Source organism: Ambystoma mexicanum, chromosome 6p (genome assembly GCF_040938575.1).
Source record: "Ambystoma mexicanum isolate Mex_15411 chromosome 6p, UKY_AmexF1_1, whole genome shotgun sequence".
Classification (NCBI taxonomy): domain Eukaryota; kingdom Metazoa; phylum Chordata; class Amphibia; order Caudata; family Ambystomatidae; genus Ambystoma; species Ambystoma mexicanum.
The window spans coordinates 606,580,030-606,601,709 of record NC_090935.1 but is presented as its reverse complement, the minus strand read 5'-3'; the positions used below and the strand labels follow the sequence as shown (position 1 = coordinate 606,601,709).

The following is a 21,680-nucleotide window of genomic DNA, read 5'->3' as shown; positions in this document are numbered from 1 at the left end:
GTTTCCTGCAGGGACATAAACGAGCCCACGGGCAGGAGTAGTACGCATTATTGTCTAATGTATGAAGGATCTTCTCCGATGCTAAGCGATGTTTTCTTTTCAGTCAACCTAGCTTTAATCCAAGTAGACGATGCCCTTGGCAGGGGCGATGAAGTGGCCTTGATGGCTGGGCTCTCCCATCCTGTACTCGGCCTCTTCGGAGTTCAGCAGCAGAATTCTTCCTGGTACCTGGGCCAATTATCTGATTCTAGAGAGGAGAAGAAGGAGGTAATTGGATGAAAGGGGTCATTTGTATGTGCCCATCAGTCTTGGTGTGTAGCATGACGGCCATCATAGATTTCCTCAGATCATAATGTTTATTGCTGTGGCTTCTGCCAGCATAGGAAATGCCCACACCTTATTAAAGGAGTGTGCTGAGATTATATATATATTTTTTTTTGTAATGTTTGGTTCTTGCACATTAAACTCTTAAAGACCATAGTTGACGGGAGGTCCTAAGCTGCAAAGTCACGTTAGATGCCTCTCTGTTGTTGAATAAAGCCTATGTGGCCTCCCGCGCTGAAGGGCAGACAGCTGAACCCCAACTCTACTTTGGAGCATTGAGGCTTTGTGTGACAGTTGTGCAGCTCATTGACGCCCTGAAAATATTGCTGAAGCTTCTGGGGTTACTATTGTGCAGGGTTGTTGTCTAGAACCCCTGCTTCTTGCACAAAACGGTGTTAGATTTGGAAAAGCACTTGTTTGCCTGCAGGGAGGCATCTTGGTGCTGGACAGAAGTTGTACACGAATTGAATCATGAAAAAACAGCACGGAACAATGCGGTCAGAAACAGTTATTAATGAGTCCGTTGCAGCTGAAAGAAAAACATCAGTACGAACAAGAGGAGGAGGGGGTTAATTAGAGGAGGTGGTCATCAAATGTCTGGTAGTTGAGTCTCGGCGCCTCTGGATGCATGGGACCTCCTTCTGAAGTAAATTTCTGATGGAGCCTGAAGAAAGAAACACTCCTTAGGAACCCCGAGCTGCATTACGGTCACTGTACACACCACCCAATCATAGGTACCCTGATGTCAACAGAACAAAGAACTTTAGCCAACAAAGATGGTCCCTAGAAGAGACCTCCTTAGTCCTGCTCTGGCTTCCCCATCCTTTTGGCGTGTACAGCACCTGGGGAAGATGGTGGCAGAGATATTGCCCAATTCACAGGGCATTAGTACTACTGAGACACCAACTGTTAACATAGTATTGCCACCACCAACCTCTATGATCCCATGGTTGCCTGAAGACTTCACCCCTGCCCTCCAGGTGGCACCATGTGAGGACCCAAAGCTGCAGGATGACTTCCACCACTACCGGGCAAGCTTGCCAGGATGATCCTCTGATCAGTCCCTCCATCCATCTTCAAAATAGGAGCCAACATGGCCTGGCACAAAGAGAATCTCATGGAGTGCCATTCTCTGCCACCTTCATCCGCCATCCACATCTCCCGCTCTTCAGTCGAAAAAGAAGCCCGGCATGAACGCCCAGGGAGCCAAGTGCCAAACTGATGCTATGTCTGCTTCCCAGTTCCACCACTAATTACTTTCCCACACACAGCGCCATCTGCAGTGCTCTACACTTGCACCAGTGCTGCCATTACTGCCAGCTCCAGACTGCCTCCTCATCTTTGATGACGATGACTCCTCCCCCAGGTATACTGAGGCCAATCAGAATATAGTGACGCCCCGCTCATTTCAATTGTCCTGTCAGGGCAAAAGTGACATTAAATTAGTGGGTCTGTCACACAGGTGTTCATCAGCACACTCTCAACCCTGCGCGCGTAGACCCACCCACCCACATACATACACACACACACACTCACTCACTCTCACACACACTATGCACAACTAAAGTTGTAATCTGTGAGCAAAATGTAATTCTTGAAACTGTTTGAAAACATTGATATAATGACAAAACAACGTGCACTTGAGAGGTAATTTAACAAACCAGACCTGCACAGTCCCTGAATGAAAGCAAATGTGGGTTATTTATCAATAGTTTGGTAATGGCCTAACATTCTTTTATCATTTTGTGTTTGCCCAACATGTCCTGTGTCGTACAGGAGATGGTTATCCAGTTCCAGTGGAACAGACTGTTTTGCTTTTGCCTTTATAAGTCCAGGACTACAAGTCCCAGAATTCAAAAGAAAGCAGGCCTGGGTGAGCATCTCCTGCTTGACCTCAGGCAGGCTGTGCCTTGTCGTATTTTCTCTTGCATCTGTTTGTTGTGCCCGTTTTCTCTGTATTAAAGGTGTGATTTTTGAAGTCTCTTTCTCCCTGGTCTGCTAGAAAGTGGGTGCTCCTCTAATGCTCGACAAGGGTGAACTGCAGAAGGAAGTGAGTGTTGCCAATGGGGAAGCCGAGGCTCACCGGCGTAGTGAGTACACCTTTTGCTCCAGTTCTCCATGTTGTAGCACATTGCATTCCTGGGAGCCCTGAATCTTGCATGGAAAACATGATGTGATGGCATCACCTCTAAATCGATCTCAAATGGGAAAGTCATGTGATCAATTGCCAACGTTGTCCGATCACGTTAATGAAGTAGCTTGGTTTTGTTGGGTGATGTGTACTGTGAATAGTGGGAATAGGGGCATGGACTTGAACACATTTCCTGCATGCAAATAAGGCAAAGTGCAAACTGCTCAAATGATGAATCTGCTTCATGCCACCCTTTCCATTTCCAGCCCTGGGTACGAACACTAAATGAATTCTCTAAAATTGCAATACTGGATTAGATTAGCCCAACTTCCCTCCTGCTATCCAGTGCTAGCCAACGATCAGGTATGCGCATGACCTTGGGTAACCTTTCTACTCTCCATGCTGGCACAATGCTCCTCCCACTATCCTCGTGGCACATGAAGGTCGCCTCCTCGCGGCATGTCATCTATTGTTTTCCTGCTGCATGGCAGATCAGCGTTTCTCTGGAACCCTGCCGGGTCTTTATCTGCTGTGTTTGTCTTCTGGAGCCCTTCCTTGCCAGGCTTTGGAGCAGACAGATCTATGTGATCACTGCGCCACCTATAATGTCGACTTTCAAAATGCTGACTTCCGTTATGGCGCGGCGCATTGATCAGATTGAGTACTTCGCCATGCAGCCGCTGCCCACCTCCCCCTCCCCCTCCCTACTTACCTTTCGGTGGCACACTTCTGTGTGTGCCGCGACTCATCTCTGTCCATGCAGCATCAGTTACTCCCACTTAACGGGTGTCGCAGCTGGTGCTGCAGCGTCCTTTTTTTGATAAAAATGCAAACGTTTTTTTTCAAATTAACTTTCTTGTCCACTGCTCTCCATCTAATGGAAGCAGGGGTACACCCCCGAAAACCCTGACTCCCATTACAGTGTCCAAGGGGAGCGGGGGGGACACCTCTGCAACCCCCGCTCTGCTTGGTTGCTCTAATGGGAGTCAGAATTGTTGAAAATGCTGAATGCGCAGTATATGCGGCTTGAAATAACCTGCTAGTAGGCATTTGGTAGCATCATAAGAGTTTTCCTGTGGTGTGAGCGTTGTGAAAATCTGAACACTGACCCCAGCACAAAACAGCAGGATAGATGTCTTGGCCTCTTCTTTAGTTTCATTAATGATGGCCACATACATTTGGAGGCACTCTACCCACAAGGACCTTTTGGGGCCCCGGGATAGGCCACAGTACTTCACACTCTTGCGTGGGTCTGCTCTGGCTGGCTTCCAGGATGCTGATCTCGTGGGCTGGGGTCTATGAGCAGCAGGTGGGGGAGGAGGTGGTGTGGGATCTGCTTCCTCATCCATCCCTCCTTCATTTGCCAGTTGTTGTGTCCCGGGTCATTATTAGTTTGGGCTATTAGATGCCGCTTGCGACACCTATAAGCCGAAAATATTGCATTACAGTACAGATGGGAAGGAATGGCATATGAGGAGGGACACAGTCTGTTGGTGTTGTTTGGTTATGTGCCCACCCATCGACTGCCAATGGCCATGCTAATCCTAATGGCCATTCCCACCCATTCCTGCCTCTCCCGGCCCAAAACACCTCCTCATGGGAACTCTTTGAGCTCGCTTTAATCAAGCCTTACCATCACACTTTGCACTTGAAGTGCCCGACATTTTTTTTCAAAGCAGTCTTTTGAGAGTTAATGACTTAATTGGCTTCATACAAATGTCTTAATCAGGCCTGCCTTCAGCCACTCCCTTTATAAGCACTCTGCTTGTCCTTCACTGAAGTCCTAAATGAGCATTGGCAAAGCCAACAGTTTTGGCTTGTGCAGAAGTATTCAACTTTTGCCAGACACTTCTATTAGATGAACAGGTTTTAGCACCATTTTGCACCTGCTACCATCAATGGCCAGTTAATACCACTACAGCTGTGCCTGGCAAAAAAAAGCCCATACGTTTGGCATTAGCAGGTGCATCATATGCAGCGTAACTAAATGAGGCGTGATACCTTGGCATAAACCGAGCCTTCTCTCCCCCCCCCCCACCCCCTCTCGGCTAGGGAACGCCCTTACACTTTTATTTCTGCAGTGATGACTCCCGTCATTACTGTGTTTGTGTGCATGCCTGCATGTCCTCTAGTCTGCTGCCTCTCCTCGTCCGCAACGCATGCCTACCCCCACACCCCTCAATCCCCCCCCCCCCCCGATTCCGTATTCTTCAGTTAGGACTGGATAAGGAGGGATGCTGGGTAATTGATACTTGTATTACTCACCAGTGATCACCATTACTCCCAGCCCCACCTCTCCCCATCAGCCATTGCACTCACACCCCTGGGAAGGTTTGGGCTCAGAAGGTTTGACTGAAAATAATACAGGTGGAGCTCCAGGACGAGGCCACTTTTATGCAGAAACAGAATATTGGCAGGAGCCTCCTGCTGGCTCATGGAGTGTAAAGGTGAACTGATCAAGGACCTGTGCATCCCCGGTGGGGCGAGGTGGGATTCGCCTCTCTGTTAGCTTGGTCTTGGGGAGCTGTAGAGTACTAATCGCATTTGAGCACTTTGCCATTGCTTGTAACCTACTGGGTGGGGTGTATAATTCCCGCCACTTAATTCGAATGTGCTAACCTTTGTCAGGTTGTGTTTTAGCTTCTGTAGAAGGTGAGTAGCCCGTCTTTTTGGACGCCAGCATGTGCGGTGCCGCGCCGCGCCGCCATGCCCCTCTTCCAGTGCTATCTGCTGCTTAGCTTTGCCATCTGTGGCTGCTCTACGAGGGCAGCGCGTGCCGCCTTTGTACTCCTGGCAGCGCGTGCATGCTCGCTTAGTAGGTTTGCTTGACCCGAGACAGTAAACGGAACAGAGGTGCCCACAAGTTAGTCATTTTCCTTCCGGGATTCTCTTGGGTGTGTGTGTAATCCTAAACAATGCTAAGCCTGACGGAGCCACAAGATGTCGCGACTGCACCGCCTATCAGCAAAACCCAAACGCAAGGGAGCCCGGTGCGCGCCAATGAAGCACTACTGCCGGGTACAGGGTAGCGGGCAAATGCAGGACTTTAATAAAACCTAAGGTATATTTTTAAAAGACAGAGGGGCTCGGGTCATCCGTACTTTCAACGCATTAGCCTACAAAAGATATTAAGCAGATGAAAATAATAGTCTTCTGCCTATGGCCCGTGTCAGGCGTGAGTAGCTCTCCTAGTGTTGATTTTGTCCTCTGCATTGTGGTTCTGTTCAGTTACTGCAAGGGCGCTCCTATGACAAAAGCATGTGTGTGCCTAACTCCGCACCGCTGGTACACGCAGAGGAAGCAACGCTGGAACCTGGCAGATCTGGACAATAAAGTACGAGTAATATTGAATGTGGTTAGTTAGGTGGTAGTCTTACCCGATGGATCTGCAGCCTGCAGGTTCTCCAGATGTTTTGAACCAGATTTCCATGAATCCTGATTATTCATCCTGGCAAAGGCTGACGGGAGTTGTAGTCCAAAACATCCAAAGTTTACAGAGCACTCGCCCTAAACGTGGGTCCCCTTTGGCTCTCCAGATGTTTTTGGACTACTATTCCCCTTAGCTGAAGTTAGCAAAGTCAAAAGGGAAGGTTCATGGAGTCCTAGTTGAAAACATCGGGAGAGCCGCAGGTTGCCGACCCCTGCCCTAAAACACAGACATATATATACTTACTTATACTACTAACCATATGTCTCCAAACTCTTTGCCACAGGCGTGTATTCTTGTACCGCCTGTTTAATTGGTCTTCAGCCGTTCATTTGCCGCTCCGTAATCTGTGGCCACGCTCCCCGCACACTGACAGTCCCGGGGAATAATGAAACCCCCGAGAAACGTTAACGTTGATGGAGTAGCGTATTGCATGGTATTTGGCGCCACCTAGCGGCTCGAATTTTAAAATAACATTTCGCTCAAACAGCTTTCTCCCAAAACACTCGCTTTTGCAAACTACTTTTATTTGAAAATACGCAAACAAATGTGCAGTATGTTCAGCAGCAGAGTGCACAAGCAACGTCACCATCCATATGCAGTGGTTGAAGTGAACAAATAAAGTGCAACTATAGACCCCACTCCCTGGCGCCGGCGAATCTTCACTCCCACACAATCTCTGCCATCCCCCATCCAAGTGAAACCATAACAAACCCCCTCCTGCCCCTTGTCCTGCCTCTCCCCCATTCCAGACCCACAACTCTTTGCTAATATTAGACAACACATGTCTGCGTTATAGTAACTGTACTATCAGCGCTGAAGAAACTCGGTGAAAGTAAGTGCAAAACATGAACACCTGCTGGTAGTCATTGTTCCCCAGGCATGTAGCTTTATGCAACTGCCCCCTCTCTAATCATCCACCATTCGCACCCCCTTAAAGGCCATGTCAAAGACCATGGCCACCCCCAATTGCCCTCACATAGCTGGGCCTGCAGGCGCCCAACGTTAATCTATTTTAAATGCAAGAGGAAATTAATCTCCCAGCGCTGGGAGCAGTTGATCACTGCAGGTGCAGTGTTTTGTGGTTTGCATGGGCATTATGTTCCAAGCAAGTCATTGAAATAAACTGAAGCAAAACTGTGTCGGCAAGACAGCTCAGTATGTTAAGACCTGCGGGATAAAGGTTCCAATGCCTGCAGCAGGCCTGCAAGAAAGAAGTGCCCTAGGCTTATTGTAAAGGAATGGTACTCGGAGGAAATAAACGGAGGGAATGATGGCTTATTTTTGGAACAGTAGTGTGTCCTCCCACTGCCCCTTTTTTCTACTTAGAGAAGCGTGAGAAATAGCAGAAGCTAGGCTGTTAGATGCAATGCATGGCCACTGTCTTCATCCCTTGATCAGTACTTGAATATGGATGAGCTTCATTCCCTCGTGTGATCCATTTTTCAGAAGTTGAGGCATGTTTTTTAAAGGTTAGCTGCAAAGTGTGGTGTAGAGGCCCTTGATGCCACACGTGCTGGTGCCGCCAATGGGTCTCCGTGGACTCCCTAATGCTGACTGAAAGACTGGCAGATGCCAGTGCTAAATGTCCACCTTGTGCAGCTACACTATCCGTGGCAGCATTGCCGTGTGCCCAGTTCCCTCAACTGATTCACGAGGTTCTATTGAACTCTTTCATGTTAAAGAGTGTGAACAAAAACTAGGTGGCCATGTTTCTGCTCTTCCCACAACAACAGGGCGACCTTTGATGGCTCAGAAGGCAAGCATGACCTGGCAGTGTCTTGAGTAGCTTCTTCAGATCAACGCTGAGCAGGTGATCTGATCCTTCAATATCAGATTTGGGGAGGGGGTCTTTTATGAGAGCTTAGTTGCAGGGCAGGCTGGTATTCCTATGGTGTCTTAACCTTCTTTGTGATTGTTCTCCAGAGGCTGCAGCGATTGAAAGAATTAATAAAGTGATTGGCGCAGGAGACGCGGCTCAGACCGTGGCTGCTCTCATGCAACCTGAGGCCCAGCTGCCGGTGGTCCACCCGCCCGCTGCCGCTCTATACCAGACCGAGCTTTTCAACCTGCAGAAGCAGAATGCTGCGGTGAGCCTGCATGCCTGCGCCATATCCTCCATTGCATGTGTCCTGTTCTGCTCCATGTACAATGATTCTAAATGCATGCACGTCTAGCTCATAACAATGGGGGACAATCCTGAAAACCAAACATGTTCGAGGACAACACCCTGTGTTTTTCTCATTTTGTACATTTTGTTTAAATGTTTTTGCATGTTATTTATAAGGCGGTGCACAAAACCAATTTTACAGTACAATAAAAAATGAGCAAATGGTTACAATAAGATATAGTTTACTGTGAAGCTTGCAATACAATTAAGCAGAAGAAGGTCTTAGAGGCAGAACGGAGGTGGAGTAGAGTGAATAGACCGGAGGCAGAGAGGAAGAGCATTCTGGTAAAGAGGAGCCAGAAGAGAAAAAGAAAGGGCACAAGGGGATGAGGAACAGCGCGAGAGGGGACATAGAAGGAAACGGGAGAGGCAAGATAAATAGGAGCAAGTGCATAAAGAGATTTAAATACGATAAAGAGAAAATTGAATTTAAGCTGAGAGTGAAAAGGTAGCCAACAGACAGAGGCCAGGGAAGGGGAAATGGAGTCACAAATAGGTAGGGAATACAAGAGACGAATAGAGCAATTGAAATTTGATTTTAAGGGGAGCTAGACAGGGGAGGCGGGAAGAGCAAAAAGAAGAACAGTACAGTAAAATAATCGAGAGAAAATTAAGGAAGACATTAGAAGCTTCATAGCACTGAAGGTAAGGAGAGGTCTAAATTCCCGGATGTTGAAAAGATGAAAGTGGCAGGAACGAGCTGTAATTGAGATATGATGAGCAAAGGAAAGACTAGTATCAAGATGAAGACCAAGGTTGCGGGCAGTGAGGGAAAAGGACAAATGTGAAGGGGAAAAAAGAACAAATAGAGGGGAAACAGGAGGGGGGATAGTATTGGCGGGAAAAAAGAGAACTTCAGTTTTATCTGAATTAAGAATGAGAAAATGGGCCGACATCCAGGTTGTGATCGCGGAAAGATCGGCTGAAAGATTTGAGTTAAAGGGGTAGTCCAGCTAAAAATGTTATTTAAAAAATTGATAGGCAACATTAAAAAAAAAAATACTAGCACTTTTTTTTTTAAACTTCCTATGTAAAATTTTGAGCTATTCAAGCTCAAAATTCGCAAAAGCAAGCACATGGGTGCATCCATTTTGTGGAATGGATGCCCGCCTGTGCTGGCTTTTGCTTTTGCGGCACTAACGAAGGAAAAGCCAGCCAGCTGTAGTAAACAAAAGCTACCGCTGGGTGGCTTTTCCTTCATTGGTGCTGTACGCGGAGGACGGTGACCGGAGACCAGAGCAGGAAAGCTGCAGCTGAATCTCGGTAAGTGCTATTTTTTTTTTTTTAATAAAATAAGCACTAGCTGCGTTTTTTTTCTAAGTGTTCCGGGCTGGAGGAGCCCGGAAAACCTAGAAATAAAACCGCAGCTTTAAAAACGTTGTATTTATGTTGACCGCAAACATAAGTACAACGTTATTTTGTTTGAAAACGCTGCGGTTTTCTTTCCAAGTTTCTCAGGCTCCTCCGGCTCGGAGGAGCCTGAGAAACTCGGAAAGAAAAACCGCAGCGTTTTCAAACACAACCACGTTGTGTTTCTGCCTGCCTTGGCTTTCACTTTGGGTCTCCAGGTGTTTCTGCCTACAGCTGACTTCCCATTTGGGGCTCTCGGGCTCCCCACAGAGGGCCCGAGAGCCCCAAATGGGAAATGCTAAATGCTGCAGTGTTTCTGCCTAAATCTGATTTCCCATTTGGGGCTCTCGGGCTCCCCACGGGGGGCCCGAGAGCCCCAAATGGGAAATGCTAAATGCTGCAGTGTTTCTGCCTAAATCTGCTTTCCCATTTGGGGCTCTCGGGCTCCCCACGGGGAGCCCGAGAGCCCCAAATGGGAAAGCAGACTTAGGCAGAAACACAACGCGGTTGTGTTTGAAAACGCTGCGGTTTTTCTTTCCGGGTTTCTCAGGCTCCTCCGAGCCGGAGGAGCCTGAGAAACTTGGAAAGAAAAACCGCAGCATTTTCAAACACAATAACGTTGTATTTATGTTTGAGGTCGCTTCAAAAGCGACCGCAAACATAAATACAACGTTTTTAAAGCTGAGGTTTTATTTCTGAGTTTTCCGGGCTCCTCCAGCCCGGAAAAGTTAGAAAAAAAACCGCAGCTAGTGCTTATTTTTAAAAAAAAATAAATAGCACTTACCGAGATTCAGCTGCCGCTTTCCTGCTCTGGTCTCCGGTCCCCGTCCTCCGCGTACAGCACCAATGAAGGAAAAGCCACCCAGCGGTAGCTTTTGTTTACTACAGCTGGCTGGCTTTTCCTTTGTTAGTGCCGCAAAAGAAAAAGCCAGCACAGGCGGGCATCCATTTCACAAAATGGATGCGCCCATGTGCTTGCTTTTGCGAATTTTGAGCTTGAATAGCTCAAAATTTTACATAGGAAGTTTAAAAAAAAAAGTGCTAGTATTTTTTTTTTTAATGTTGCCTCTATTTTTTAAATAAAACTTTTAGCTGGACTACCCCTGTAATATTAGACGTCAAAGTAGAGAAGGATAGAAACGTTGGGTGTCATCAGCATAGAAGTGATGAGACAACCCAAAAGAAGAGATAATCTAAGCTAAAGGAGAAGTATACAAAGAGAAGAGAAATGTACCAAAGACAGACCCTTGTGGGACACCGTGTAGAAGAGGAAAGGAATCCGGAGTAACACCAGCCCAGCATTCTGGGTAGGTAAGATTACCAAGATGGGATTGAAACCATGAAATTCCAGAGCCAGAAAAACTAAAGGAAGAAGGAGAAAGGAGGAGTAATCCACTGTGTCAAAAGCAGTGGATAGGTCCAAAAGTATAAGAATAGAAGAGTGTTTTGCATAGCGGGTAGAAAGGAGAGAGTCGCAAACAGATAAAAGAGCCGTTTCCATAGAGTGAAGAGCTCAGAAACCAGCTTGAAGGCGAGGTAGAATAGAATTAAGGGTTACAAAGGAAGAAACCTGAGCGCAGATGAAACGTTCCAGTGATTTAGAAGATAGAGCAGAAGAGCAATAGGACGGAAATTCCCAGGAATGGCAGGGTCCAAAGAAGGTTTTTTTTAGAACAGGAAGAATAATGGCATTGTTTAAATCTATGTTTCCACTTCTAAGTAGTCAGAGAAATGTTAAGAAGACTAGTAATGTAAGAATTGAGTGAAGGGTAGATTTTAGAAATGAGAGCAGATGGAACAGGGTCTTTAAGAGACGCAGTGGGATGTGCCCAAGAAATGAGTAAGGAAGTGTCAGAATTAGAGGTGAAAAAGAGGAAAGAACCACAGCAGTGGATGGGGCGCAGGGGAGCTGTGCAGGATGAAGACTGAGGAGCAAGGGGAATAGCAGAACGGAGAGAGTTCACTTTAGAAGTGAAGAAATTAGCAAAGTCAGATGCAGGAAGTGTGGAAAGAAGGGAGTGGTCAGGCAGGGGGGAGACAGTAGACGAGAGGGGGATTGGATAAGACGAAGTAGAGAAATTGCTGCCTTTTAATAAAAGTAAGCTGCACACAATACACCAGGACTGTGAACAATAGACCTCTTCCTCCTATGGTGCTGCTGCACATGAACCTAGCAGCCTGTAGTTTGGGATGTCACACACTGCAGCTTTGCACGTCTGTTTAGTCATTCTTACCCTCTAATCAGTGGAGGCGGGTCAATACGGGGCGCTAGGGCAACTGTCTATCTATATGCGGGCCACCAAAAAAAATCAAATCATTCACATTATGGAACCCGGTTTTTTCACTCCTGCCGTAATGCGAATGGAGCCTTTGCATTTGAAAGAATCTAAACCTCTGTAGATTTTTGCAAATGCAAAGACTGGTGGTGTTTCAAATGCGCTGCACAGCACTGCCATTAGAACCGGACGGGCGACTCTGACGCCCATGCACTGCTTCATGGACAACCTGTGAAAAGCATTAGGGAGACCAATCCTGACGTCACTTTGTCTGCCTTTATGGGAGCTGGAAAGTCCGGCTCAAGGATACGCTTCTTCACCTCTCCCTTTCCATCATTTCACGGGTCAGGGGCAGAGCCTGAATGTTGACCCGACCTCTTGCCTGATTCCTAACGAGGAATGGGTTGAGGGGAACCCAAGATCTACTGCATGCTGTTGGATCCCAGGAGAAGTGAACCCTGTTGCTGGGGGAAGTTCTTGCAGGATCCCAGGAGATGTGGACCCTGTTGCTGGGAGAAGTTCTTGCAGGATCCCAGGAGATGTGGACCCTGTTGCTGGGGGAAGTTCTTGCAGGATCCCAGGAGAAGTGGACGCTGTTGCTGGGGGAAGTTCTTGCAGGATCCCAGGAAAAGTGAACCCTGTTGCTGGGGGACGTTTGTATAGTATCCCAGGAGGGGAATGAACTTCAGACCTGCTGCATGGAGGAACGTGCTGCTGGAGGATGTTTTTGCAGGATCCCAAGCAAGAACTGGCGAACCCCAGCAGATCTGACGAACCCCAGACCTGTGAAAAGCATTAGGGAGACCAATCCTGACGTCACTTTGTCTGCCTTTATGGGAGCTGGAAAGTCCGGCTCAAGGATACGCTTCTTCACCTCTCCCTTTCCATCATTTCACGGGTCAGGGGCAGAGCCTGAATGTTGACCCGACCTCTTGCCTGATTCCTAACGAGGAATGGGTTGAGGGGAACCCAAGATCTACTGCATGCTGTTGGATCCCAGGAGAAGTGAACCCTGTTGCTGGGGGATGTTCTTGCAGGATCCCAGGAGAAGTGAACCCTATTGCTGGGGGAAGTTCTTGCAGGATCCCAGGAGATGTGGACCCTGTTGCTGGGGGAAGTTCTTGCAGGATCCCAGGAGATGTGGACCCTGTTGCTGGGAGAAGTTCTTGCAGGATCCCAGGAGATGTGGACCCTGTTGCTGGGGGAAGTTCTTGCAGGATCCCAGGAGAAGTGAACCCTGTTGCTGGGGGAAGTTCTTGCAGGATCCCAGGAGATGTGGACCCTGTTGCTGGGGGAAGTTCTTGCAGGATCCCAGGAGATGTGCACCCTGTTGCTGGGGGAAGTTCTTGCAGGATCCCAGGAGATGTGGACCCTGTTGCTGGGAGAAGTTCTTGCAGGATCCCAGGAGATGTGGACCCTGTTGCTGGGGGAAGTTCTTGCAGGATCCCAGGAGAAGTGGACGCTGTTGCTGGGGGAAGTTCTTGCAGGATCCCAGGAGAAGTGAACCCTGTTGCTGGGGGAAGTTCTTGCAGGATCCCAGGAAAAGTGAACCCTGTTGCTGGGGGAAGTTTGTATAGTATCCCAGGAGGGGAATGAACTTCAGACCTGCTGCATGGAGGAACGTGCTGCTGGAGGATGTTTTTGCAGGATCCCAAGCAAGAACTGGCGAACCCCAGCAGATCTGACGAACCCCAGACCTGCCGCATGGAGGAACATGCTGCAGGAGGACATTTTTTCAGCATCCCAGGAGGATAGCGAGCTGCAGACCTGCTGCATGAAGGAACGTGTTGCTGGAGGAGTTTTGGGCAGGATCCCAGGAGGGAAACGATACCCTTGCGTCAGGCCCAGGTAAGTGTTTAATTTCAAAATTAAAAGTATGTATGTTTGTGTGCATCTGCCAGCATGAGAGTTTGAGTGACTGTCAACGTACATCCAAAAGTATCTCTGTTAAACACCTAGCTCAACGTCTCCTTCTATATTTTTACACAATAACAATTATTCTTAATTAGATCCAACATATTCGCCTTCATTGCATGTATTTCTGTTAATACCACGCCGAGACATCTTTCGATCCATTAGCATCTTCATGGCTATATTACTTATGCAAAAGAAAAGACATAACAATCTGTAATGTCATACATTTAGGTTAACATGGGTGAATAAATCAATTTTGTAGCTCAACATTTTTCTTGTGTATGAAAAGTGTCTAACTGTACCTGATATTTAATTTAATTCTTCAAATACATTTTACTTTTTCATCTTTAGTGGATTTCCTCCACTAATTCCCTTTTTTGATCTAGAAGGTATACAAAAAGCTACACCCATATGCATAGTTACATTTCTCATCTCCATTTGTTAAGACTCCAAATTAAGATTGTGGTAATACATATATCCCATCACCTTTACATTCAAGTATACATATTTAAAATCAATGTTCTTGTGTAGTCTTGTTTTTTCTCTCAGATTGTGTTGCAATGTTTTTGCTTTGCTTGTTGGCTTTTCAGCTCTCTATATTACAAAAAAAAAAGTGTTCCATAGGTTTAATTGTATACCAATACATTGTGTTTAATCCCTAAAACAATTCTAAATTCAAACCCTCCACCTCACTAGAGTCCCGTTTCTTACCTCCTCTTCAAACTTTCAACATTTCACCTCCGAAATCTGCAAACCGTTTCCCTTCTTTTCACTAGAAAGAACTCCCGGAATTTCACAGTAAATTGTCATGACCTGATCACGTGACTTGGCGTTTTCGGCAATTAAATGCAATTTCACATGATTAACAATGAATTGTCTCGCATTAATATTTGGGAGTAACTATGTAGTGGTTTCTTCATTAGGTTTCATCATAGTATAACGGCCTTCCTTCTATCCGTGTTAACCAAATGATCTTTGAATTTATTTGCAGGCGCTTTCTAGACGCTTTACCTAATAATTAATAAAATTAGCATAACTATTTTTTAGTTGAGCTACCCTCCATTCCTAATTTAAGTTTTTTTTTTTTACAATGTTCTTACAAACTAACATCCCGATTATAGCTCTGAGTGAAAGGGTTTGCACTAATTCATCGGTGCCTTAAACAATGCTTTAGTTAACCAAAATCAATGCATTTACTCTTTCACATTAAGTTACATTTTTATTTTCTTCAAAAGAAAGCAAAGGAAGTTAACCCAGATTTAGTTTTCATCGTTAACTACAAATATTTTGATTTCATCATTCGAAAATTATACAATATCCCCAACAGGGACGTCATTTCACCAAAATGCCAGGGGTAGCAGAAGTGACATCTCACAACCCTTGACCCCCTGATGACATCACAGGAAGTGATGTCATTTCACCCCACACCGAAGTGATATCGCGGGCAGCGATGGAACATGACCTTTCACCCATTGACAAAACAGGAAGTAGCATCACATAGCATTGTACACTACTAAAAATATGGTTATATCACTATAATTTGATGTACATTTCATACAAAAATGGATCGCCATATGGATCATTAAAATCAGTGTGAATAGGTCCATAATAGCAAAATACTGTGAATTCAAGAAGACGTCCATGACCAAATGATAATGATGTGTTATTATTATATAGCACTAACGCTTAAGCGCTTTATATAGAAAAAAATATACACCTAATATCACCCAACCTGTGTTGGTACTCATTTATCGACCTCAGAAGGATGAAAGGCTGAGTTGAGGCATTTAAGAACAGACTAAATCAGTGACTCACGCCCTGAAATGGCCTGAAATAAACTTTTAATGAGTCTAGCAATTATTGTATAGAATTCCAGAAAGACACATTTTTTGGCATTCCTATTCTTTTTTATTTAGGGTCAGTGCTGAAAGTGTTAGACTTGTGGCACTCCTGTTCTTATTTTTCTTCTTTTTTTAAGGGGCCTGAACAAACTGAACAAGAAGTCTGCCACTGCAGAAGTAAAGAGCCACATGGTGCTGGCCACAGCCCAGGAGCTTGCATTACCAAAAAAAAAAAAAATTTAAAAATCTTTTTTTTTTTCTAGAGGTCGCAAGGGAGACCACAGAGGTCGCAAGAGAGACCTTAGAGGTCGCAGTTGCGACCTCTGGCGACCCCTAAATGACGTCCCTGAGCCCCAATTATGTCCCTACTATTGTTCTGTTCATTCTTTTTACCATATATTGTACAAAGAATGGGCAAAAGGTTTCGCAGTTTACAGACCTTTCATTAGCCCCTTTCTGATGTTGGCAATATTTGCTAGGTTATTTGCCTTGGTTTCAGTCTGTCTTGGCTTTGGCAATGCTTGCAGGTGTTGACTTTTAACAAAGTCGCCCCTTGCGTTGCTGGGGTTCTGACAGACCACACTTTTAAGATTACAGTCATTTGGCTTTGCTACGATAGGTTTTAGCTGCTTTTCACTAGTTCGGTATTCCAAATAGTCTGAACTAATTTTGCTTATATGAGAGCATTGCTTACTCGCCAAACGCCTGCCTGGGACACACGAGTGGGAATGGAGGACTCCGGGGTCACTACGTGCTTGTGAACTCACCGGAGAAGACTTGTGGTTCCATTCCCCTCGCCGGTCACAGGACTTCTGCTTCAGTGGCTTCTTGCTACCCAGCAAACTGCTTCTGTTAGTTTGCCTTCACCCGTGCCACCTGCGGTCAGTCATTCCTCTTGCTCCTGAGGCAATCTGGTGCACGCGAGCCACTGGAGACCACTTCCTGGAAAGGAAAGCTTCCCTCGCTTTCGCTACCCGCTGCACAGCCTCTGCACTTCAGGTTTCAGGAGACACAGACCCTCTCAGGACTGGCAGCTGATATCTGCCAAACAGTGGTCCCAGCTTCTTCTCTCTCCTCCAGCTTCTACCTAGGCTGCCTGCACGGGCCACACCACTTCTGCTTCATGCTTCCTCTACTCCTCTCTATGGCCCGCACCGCAGGGGGCCTTTTAAGCCTCTCTCTCTCTCTCCCTCATGTGTAGGTCATCTGAATTAATGATCTGACCACTCCTGCAACATTATACCTTTTTAGCCCTCTTGTTCATCCCGGTACTTGGGGATTTATGGGACTTGAAATACCTAATGGCAAAGTTAGGTTTTCTTGTTCTGTTGTTTTACAATAAGCCATTAGAAGAGCGGGGCTTCATGGGTAGTTGAACAAGGGGGTTTCACATTCCTCCTGACCTGCTTTCCCCCTTATGTGATCCTCCTGCAGAACACCAGCCCCAAGGTCTGCCTTTCACTGGCCACATGAGAAGGGTCCCGGCCAGGATTTCTTGGGGAATCATTGCTGATTCATCACAACACTTAAATGTTGTTGCTCATCTTTATTAGGTATTCCTCAAAGGTGTTCCTGTATACGTTCCTTCAATTTCCGTAAAGTGCTCCTTCGATACATTTTAGAACAAATACATCTTATTTCATAAACCACAATTTCACTATCGCAATTGATAAATGATTGAATGCCTTTTTCATATCCCACTGGCAATTGTTAGATTTTTGATCTATCCAATGCATGTGAACAAATTGTGCATTTTCCACATTTAAAAAATGGGTTTACATAACCATTATTTCGAATGGATTGTGTCCTCCCACGTATTCTTCATCTTTGACATGTAATGTCCAGCTTCAGCTGCTTCGGAAAACATTTTCAGCAGAGGGCGCTGTGTGTCGATGGCGTCGAGTCGATGTCCCTCAAGGGCCTCTGCGAGGGTGATGTCATCAAAGGGTATATATAGCACGCGAAGCGCCTGTTGGCCTCAGTTCTGTTTTTCCGCAACAGCATTTGCTTCGATACGATATTCGGCGCACCTCATTTTGGGACCGTTTGTTACAAATTCTTTGAAAATGTCTTCATCTTCGACTCCGTCGACACCGAAGTCCGGCTTCAAAAAATGCCAGGACTGCGGGTCCAAGATGTCTCTGACTGAACGTGGGGAGGGCCACGATACATCCAGTTGTTCCAAGTGTCGATCCATGACAGGAGAGGCCTTGAGGGAATGGAAGGGGAAACTTAAGGTAGGAAAAATCCCCAAATCACCCAAGCCCCGACCCACAAGGCCTTCGACCGATGAGTCGAGGGGCTACTCTCCTCGGAGGAAGAAGGCCAAGCATTCTAGGTCGAGGAGTATCTCCCATCACTCTTCTTCGTCTTCGAAGAGAAGGCCCCGAAGGTTGCCTTCGACTTCGTCTGACATTTCCCCCGAAAGGGTAGCTTGCCCTATGAAAAAATCCACCCCAGCTCAATGGGAAGCTTTTAGGTCGGAAATGTTAAAAACATTCAAAAAGCAAAGCCATGCTCCTTCCGAGCCTTCAAAGGAAGCTGGTGAGAAAAGGTCTCGGCTGAAATCCTGCGCGCATCCGAGCCCGGGAAAACAGCCTGATGAGCATCAGGAGCCCTCAAGGCCTTCATCCGAGGATATGAGACACAGGAAAGAAAAGTCGAGATCGAGGTCCTCGACGCCACCGAGACCTTCGCTGGCGGTGCCTTCGCCCGTCAGGCCATCGATGTTGACGAAAACTTTGATGCCAGCTGCACCACATATGCCGGCTGTACCATCGAAGCAGAGTGCCCCTCAGTCAGCGCCGATAAAGAAACCTTTGACGTTGGATTTTGGAAGCCCTGAGCCTGGGGAACATGCTGACGCATCATACAGGCAACTCATGTTGAAAGTAGAAGAATACATGGGATGGAGTAGGCCACCACTCCCTTATGAGCACGATGATCTCACTGATATTTTGGATAAGGGTCCACAGACTGACTCTGATTTGCCTTTTCATATGGCATTCAAAAAAGGGTGGCTAGGAACTGGGAAACTCCGGAAGCCAATCTGGCAGTTAATAAGAATATGACAAAATACCCCCCTTCCAGTATTGACCCCGACTTCCTATTGAAACAGCCCATTCAGGAGAGTCTGGTGATGCAGGTGGCTACAGCTACTTCAAAACAAGAAGTGTACCCTACCATCCTTGCTGATAGGGACGACAAGCTTGTAAATGGATGGTTGAGAAAGCTATTTTCTGCAAGGAGCACGGCACTGAAATCTGCCAACTCCACTTGTAACCTTGAAAAATGTTCTTATACTCAGTGGGATTGCGTTTCCATGGCGGCAGAGCACATTGCCAAAGGGGAAGAAAGGGATGGATTCTTAGCTATTGTTCAGGATGTCAAATAAGCTAATTGTGAATCCCTTCAATCAGGATTGAATACTGTGGATAGCATCAGCAGATCCATGGCTACCAGCACTGTTATGTGCAGATTTGCGTGGTTGAGGAAGTCTGGTTTTGCACCAGATGTGCAATCTAGGCTTCTCAACATGCCTTTTGACAGGTCTCATCTTTTTGGCAACAAGGCTAACGAGAGCCTTGAGAAATTGCAGACCTCAAAGGCATCAGCCAAATCTTTATGCGCCACTGTTAGGCAGCCTCAGCCTTTTCGTCCTAGTGGACAACCTTTAAGGGGTAGATCCTTTTGTTACTACTCCTCAGTTGGGTGAGAGGAATGGCCAGTCGAAGAGGCCAGAGAAGATTTCCTCGTGGTGGACAAGGTAGAGGTACTAAGCCAGCTCAAGCAGCAGCCTCCTTACCATCGGCCTCTGCAGCAGCCGCCACAAAACCACTCTGAGGTCTTGAGTTACAGTTCACCAATGGGGGGCAGACTGTCTCTGCATCTGGAAGAATGGTGAGACACTACTTCGGATGCTTGGCTTTGAAAACCGTAGCCCACGGTTACTGCCTTCCTTTTATAAGACCTCAGAACAATCCACTGGGGAACTGCCCTTTGAGGATTCTGGATGCGCTCGTTGTGCAGGAAGTTTTAACCGTGCTAGAGAAAGGTGCTATAGAACCAATACCTGTAGCAGAGAGGTACATGGGGTGGTACTCCCCATATTTTCTGATCCCCAAAAAGGACAGAGGACTGAGACCCATCTTGGATTTGAGATACTTCAACAAGTTCCTCAGGAAGGACAAGGTCAAGATGGTCAAACTTCCTCAGCTTCTTCAGGCCCTCCAACTCTAGGATTGCTTGGTGTAATTGGACCTTCAAAATACTTATTTTCATGTGCCAACCCATCTCAAGCACAGAAAATACCTGAGGTTCGCAATTGGCGGTTCTCATTATCAGTTTTGAGTTCTGTCTTTCAGGCTGGTTTCCGCCCTGAGGGTTTTCACCAAACTGATGGCGGTAGTGACAGCAAATCTCAGGAGGGGGGGTTTTATGTCTACCCCTACCTGGACGATTGGCTGATCAGGGCGTTTTCTCACAAACAAGTCTTGGATCATCTCAAAGTCACCTGCCACTCTCTTCAGATTGGGCTTCTCCCTCAATTACAAGAAGTTCCACATGACACCATCTCAAAAGCTCCAGTAGATTGGAGCTGTGCTAGACACATCCTTGGGAAAGAGCTTGCCAACCAAGGTGAGGGCTGAAGACATTCTTCAGATGGTTACCACATTTCAGAGTGCCCAGATTCTTCCGGCCTTTGATTTTTTTGAGGTTGCTCGGCGTCATGGCATCCTGCCTTTTTCTGGTGTCAGAGGCCCGCCTGAGAATGAGATCCCTTCAATGGGCTCTAAGAACACTATGGTCCCAATTCTCGGGAAAAATGTTGGACTGACTTTAGATTCCAACCAGAGTCTTGCAGGATTTTCTGTGGTGGGCCTGCGAGGAAAATATTATGAAGGGAGAACCTTTTTGGCAACCATGGCCAGAGATTAAAGGTGTGACAGATTTCTCACTCACGGGGTTATGGAGCCCACGCCAGCGATCTGACAATCAGCGGTCGTTGGTCTCCATTGGAGTCCAAACTACACATCAATCTTTTGGAGCTGAGAGCAATCAGACTTGAGTTGCAGGCTTTTCTGCCCTCTGTACGGGGAAAGAATGTCCTGATAATGATGAACAACACAGTGGCCATGTACTACCTCAACAAGGGGGCAATGCAGCTCTGGGACTGGGCAATTCAAGAAGTAATCTGCCCATCGGCAGGTCACCTAGCCAGAGAGGAGAACACAGCAGCGGATGCTCTGAGCAGGCAGCGCACAGTCTCCCGCGAATGGGAACTTGCTCAGGAAGTCCTTCAAGAGATCTTCACCCTTTGGGGAACCCCTAAAGTGGATGTGTTTGTGACCGACGTCAACCGGAAGTGCAAAAGGTACTGCTCCAGGGAATTTCCTCCAAGAGGAGCTCTAGGAGACACGTTTGTTTACACTCCTGTCCGCGTTTCCTCCATTCCCCATCCTTCCTCATGTAATCAGGAGGTTGAGAAAGTTTGGGAAACACATGATCCTAATTGCCCCATATTGGGCCAGGAGGACGTGGTACCCGGACATGTCCATCTGTCCTCCAATAAGTCTTCCACAAAGAGAGGACCTTCTCTCGCGAGAGAAGGGTCGTTTTCTCCATCCAGAGGTCAACGGTCTCAACTTTCACGCTTGGTTTCTGAAAGGCTGAAATATAAGGATTGGGACCTCCCGGATGATTTTATGAAGGTGTTGCTTTCGGTTAGAATACCAGCAACAAAATCTTTGTGCCGTTGGAATAAGTTCTGCAACTGGTGCAAGGAAAAGAATGTCGATCCTTTTCTGTGTAAAACACTGGATGTTCTATCTTTCCTTCTATCCTTAGCCAATTTGGGGCTCCAGATTGGTACCATTAAAGGCTATGTGGCGGCGCTGTCCATTTCCAAGTGCTCGCCAGAGGAATGTTCCTATTTCAAAATCCCACCGGTGATTCAATTTCTGAAAGGGCTCACTAATGTGTTCCCTCCATCTCCTTTCCAGGTTTCAACCATTTTATTGGTGGCTCTCACATCATCCCGCAGAGTGAGCAAGTTGCAGGCACTGTCATCCAACCACCCTTTACCATCTTCCACAAGGACAAAGTTGTCTTGAAGGTCAAACCTTCTTTTTTGCCCAACATCATTTCGGATTTCCATTTGAGCCAGAAAATTGCTCTGCCTTCCTTCTATTCTCCACCTCACCCTGGTAAGGAGGATGAAAGACTACATAGGTTAGATCCTAGAAGA

At 46.7% G+C, this 21,680-nt stretch overlaps 1 protein-coding gene across 2 annotated transcripts in view; it reads left to right on the top strand.

Moving 5' to 3' along the window:
• IQGAP2 (IQ motif containing GTPase activating protein 2) overlaps positions 1 to 21,680 on the top strand; it is a 1,674,846-nt gene that overhangs the window by 776,522 nt on the left and 876,644 nt on the right. The window contains exons 10-12 of one of the 2 annotated variants that reach the window (XM_069627448.1): positions 104 to 267; positions 2,327 to 2,414; positions 7,809 to 7,972. In XM_069627448.1, the coding sequence (XP_069483549.1) occupies positions 104 to 267; positions 2,327 to 2,414; positions 7,809 to 7,972 (416 nt within the window). The remainder of the gene's footprint in view (positions 1 to 103; positions 268 to 2,326; positions 2,415 to 7,808; positions 7,973 to 21,680) is intronic. The other variant, XM_069627449.1, reaches the window with a different exon arrangement.